Source organism: Lagopus muta, chromosome 4 (assembly GCF_023343835.1).
Source record: "Lagopus muta isolate bLagMut1 chromosome 4, bLagMut1 primary, whole genome shotgun sequence".
Taxonomy (NCBI): domain Eukaryota; kingdom Metazoa; phylum Chordata; class Aves; order Galliformes; family Phasianidae; genus Lagopus; species Lagopus muta.
This window is the reverse complement of record NC_064436.1, coordinates 15752767-15756354: the sequence shown is the minus strand read 5'-3', so window position 1 is coordinate 15756354 and position 3588 is coordinate 15752767. Positions and strand designations below refer to the sequence as shown.

Genomic DNA, 3588 nt, shown 5'->3' with positions numbered 1-3588 from the left:
GGGTAGATATGGCTAATAACACAAAGTACAAGGAAGGATTGTAAATCTGACTTTCTTAGCTTTTTTACTTTTTTTTTTAGTGAAGTTTAGGCAGTTTTTGCCAAAGGGGCAAAAACTGGTTGCTTCACAGGTGAGTCAGTAACTGTGAGTTGCCTTGTAGGGTGTCTTGGAAGAAAGATGGAGAGATGACAAAAACAAGGTAGTGGCATGGGAATGGTCAGCAGGTCAGCACTCTGGAGATGGGGAAGAAGGAAGAGGGAAGGAGAACCAAAATGAGAACAGTAGGCAGGAAGGCAGAAGAAATAGAGAAGAGGAGGCTGCAGCTGAAAAGGGGGAAATTGTAAAAGGACACAGAATTGTACAGGAAAGATGGCAAGAAACATGAAATAATCAAAGAATGTATAGGTTAAGCAACTTGTTCTCTGTGCCAATTCTCCCTCTCTTCCTTCTGGACACAGCAGAACAAAACATTAGCATGCAGTTGAGCACAGCAATGAAAAATACATGCAAAGCAAAAGATTAACAGATTGACTTTCCAAATACTGTTGGCATTCCTTAGTAATTACATTTTTTTTTTTCCTGACCATTTCTTTCTGTATCATGTACAAAGAAAGGATTCACTTGGCTTATTTTGATCATTGGTTTGAATCAAAATCTCACCAAGAGCATGAGCAGATGACAGAATGTCTTGTTTTCAACTGTTTTTTTGGAGTTAAGTCTGTCAAAACACCTTGTTTTGCTAGACTGTGTTGTCTTGGAGCTTTTCTCCTGCACTGACTGAAATACTTAAGTATGTCAGAGGCCGTTTTTCTGCTTAGCTTTGTATGATTCAAAGCTAACAGGCAGACTGCTCTGCAGCAGTAATTTGAAAGATGCTGTGCGTTTTGTGAAGGTGGTTATATGACAAAATATTGACAGTGTTTGGTTGCCTTGTTTATACCACTGGTTAACAGAAAATGAGCACAGCAAGCAGCCAGAAATGTTCCAATCAATGTTTGATTGTTAAATGTGCACCTGGTACAGAAGTGCCTCTGCATGGTAGGAACCTCCAGGGCTTTGCACAGCTATAAAGTTAATGGACACTGAATGCCTGGCTCTCCTTAACTATTTCCACCTGCTTTGCCTGGCTCATGCTCCTTTGAGTTCAGTTAAGCTGTCCTGATTTTTATTTGATTAACTAAGAGGGAATTAAGGCCCATGTGTTTGCTTCCTTAGTTGTTTCTACAGTATTATGAATTAACATGAAATACTTGTTTGGGGAGTGCTGAGATGTGTGCTGGTGGTTAGATGTCTCTCTGCTCCTCCTTTTTGTGCAAGTAGTTCCTGCGAGCAGCTAATGAGTAACACTGGTATAGCAGCCACAAGTTCATAGTGTACATTACTGTTTTGAACTCGGATCAGTGCCATGCTGTACATCTTATTTCTCATATTTGTTGCTGGAGTTGTTACAGTAATTAATGGCATGAGGTTCTAAAAAAAATGACCTCAGAGTTCAAAACAGTGGTATTCATTAGCAGGTGATCAGAATTGAGCAGATTGAGTTACCGTGAGGGAGTGCTAGTAAATTAGCTGGCATAGCTGCATTTAATCAGACCAGCTGTGTTGGAAGCAAACAGGAGGGTTAAACAAACAAACCAGAACACATCAGTGGTCCGGCACTGTGCGAGTGAGGGATCTGCTCCCTCATAATTGGGATATTGCTATGAAGTAGGTGCACTGAAAGGAACCGAAGATGACTTTGCTCACAGGCTAAAAAAAGTAGGGTCAATTTATTTGCTTTTTGCTTTCAGAGGTTTCTATCCCTGCCCTATGGGAACCCCATTCTCATAGTGCAGCAGCTCTCCTGCTGATCGCGTGACGCGGGAGAGCGGAGCAGCTCGCAGCGCCGGGGCAGGAGCCGGGGAAGTGCCTAAAAAAGAAAATCTGATCTGGGCCACCTCGTTAGCTTTTGTCAAGTTCTGGGCGCTCGGTTTGTTCTTCCTGCCCGTTGGTTATTTCTTCCTCGAAGAATGTGCCAAGGGAAGAGCAAAGCACGCCGAGTTCTGAGCTGGGCGCTTTGGAGGCGGGGAGGGAAGCGCTCCCTTGCGGCACGCAGCTGCCGCCGCCCGTCAGCTTCCTACCGTGCCCAGCAGCCCGCACCAGCCGCCCCGCAGCCCCACGAGCCGCGTTCCGACGGCCGCACGACCCTTTCCCCCTCCTCCCCCCCCTTCCCTGCCTCCACGCGCGGCCTCGCGGCTCGCTCCTCGCGCGCCGTCCCCGAGAGGCACAGCTGGGCACCCGCAGGGCCGGGGGCGGAGGCGGCGCCGACGCTCAGCCCCGTTCTTGGGCGCTCGTGCCTGCTCGCCCCGCGCCGCTCGCCGCCGGGGGCGGGAGGAGAGGCGGGCGGGCCGTGGAGCAGGGCCGCTTTGTCTGCGGGAAAGTTTGGAAGCGAGGCGCGGCCCCGGCACCTGCCGAGGGGCGGCGGGACGCCTATCTCCGGCGCGGCGCCGCCTCCTCTCCCTGCAGCACGCTCCTCTCGCTCGCGGCCGGCCATGGGCGCCTGGCTGCCGCTGTGCCTGCTCGGCGCCGCGCTGGCCGCCTCCGCCTCAGGTGAGTCGCTGCCCCGCGCCGGGTTGCTTCCCCGGCCCCGTCCCGGCTCCGGTCGTTCCCCCGCGGAAGGCCGGTGCTCTTAAGAGAAGTGCCCCCCCGCCTTTTTTCTCGGTGTTTCGGGGCGCTTTCCCGCCGGCCCGGGCGGGGGTCCGCCTGCCGCCCCCCGCCATTTTGGCTGCCTCTCCGCGGGCGGTGCGCCCCGTCCCGCCGCCCCATCGCGGAGCGCGGGGAGCCGAGGAGAGCGGGGCGGTGCTCCTGCGGCTGCCCTCCGGAGGTGCTTTCGGTGAGGCTGGGGTTGCGGGATTCGCCTCGGGGTGATGGGCGTCTGAGGGTGCGGAGGGAACCGCTGCGGATCACCGCTAAGCTGTGGATGGGTTTTTCCAGAGCAGGCTTCCTGGGAGGGCTCGCGTTCCTTAGAACGGTGGGTTTCGAGAGCCAGAGCAAGGAGGAGGATAGAGCTCCCTGTCCCACCGCCCGACGCAGGTGGCCGTGGTGATAGAGGGCAAAGGCGCGTGCCCTGTGCGATGAGGGCTTTGACGATGCAGGTTGGCTGTTCCCAAAGCGGCCGACTCTCTGAATGCGTCTCCCAGTGTAACACCGGGTGCCACACGTGCGGTTGTCCTCACGAACAGAAGTAGTCGGTAGCTGCATGCGTGATTGTGAATGGAGGAACCGTCAGATGCAACTGTAGATGTAACCTGTGGAGAGGTCCCTTCTGAGGAACTTGTCCCCCCCCCGCCGCCATCAACCACCTGTATCCTGTGTGCCCTACAACTAGACTGAAAGTTTTGGGGTTTCTTCCCTAGCTCATTCAGTGTATGGAAAGCGCTGTTCTTTTGGGATACCCGTCAGGATCAGCTTTGCGAACAGGCATTTATCGTGCTGGTGATGTGGAGTTGTGTGGAAAGCTGGGATGATGCAAAGTGTGCTGTTGTGCATTGTGCGTGTTGTGAGGTCCTGGGCTCAGAGCAAAGCTGCTGGGTGGGATGTTGGAATGAC

General features: G+C 53.4%; 1 protein-coding gene across 1 annotated transcript in view; it reads left to right on the top strand.

Moving 5' to 3' along the window:
• Window positions 1–2325: 2325 nt before the first annotated feature.
• Window positions 2326–3588, top strand: part of FRAS1 (Fraser extracellular matrix complex subunit 1) — a 164455-nt gene continuing 163192 nt past the window's right edge. The window contains exon 1 of the mRNA XM_048940939.1: window positions 2326–2589. Within this exon, the coding sequence (XP_048796896.1) occupies window positions 2532–2589 (58 nt within the window). The 5' untranslated portion in view covers window positions 2326–2531. The remainder of the gene's footprint in view (window positions 2590–3588) is intronic.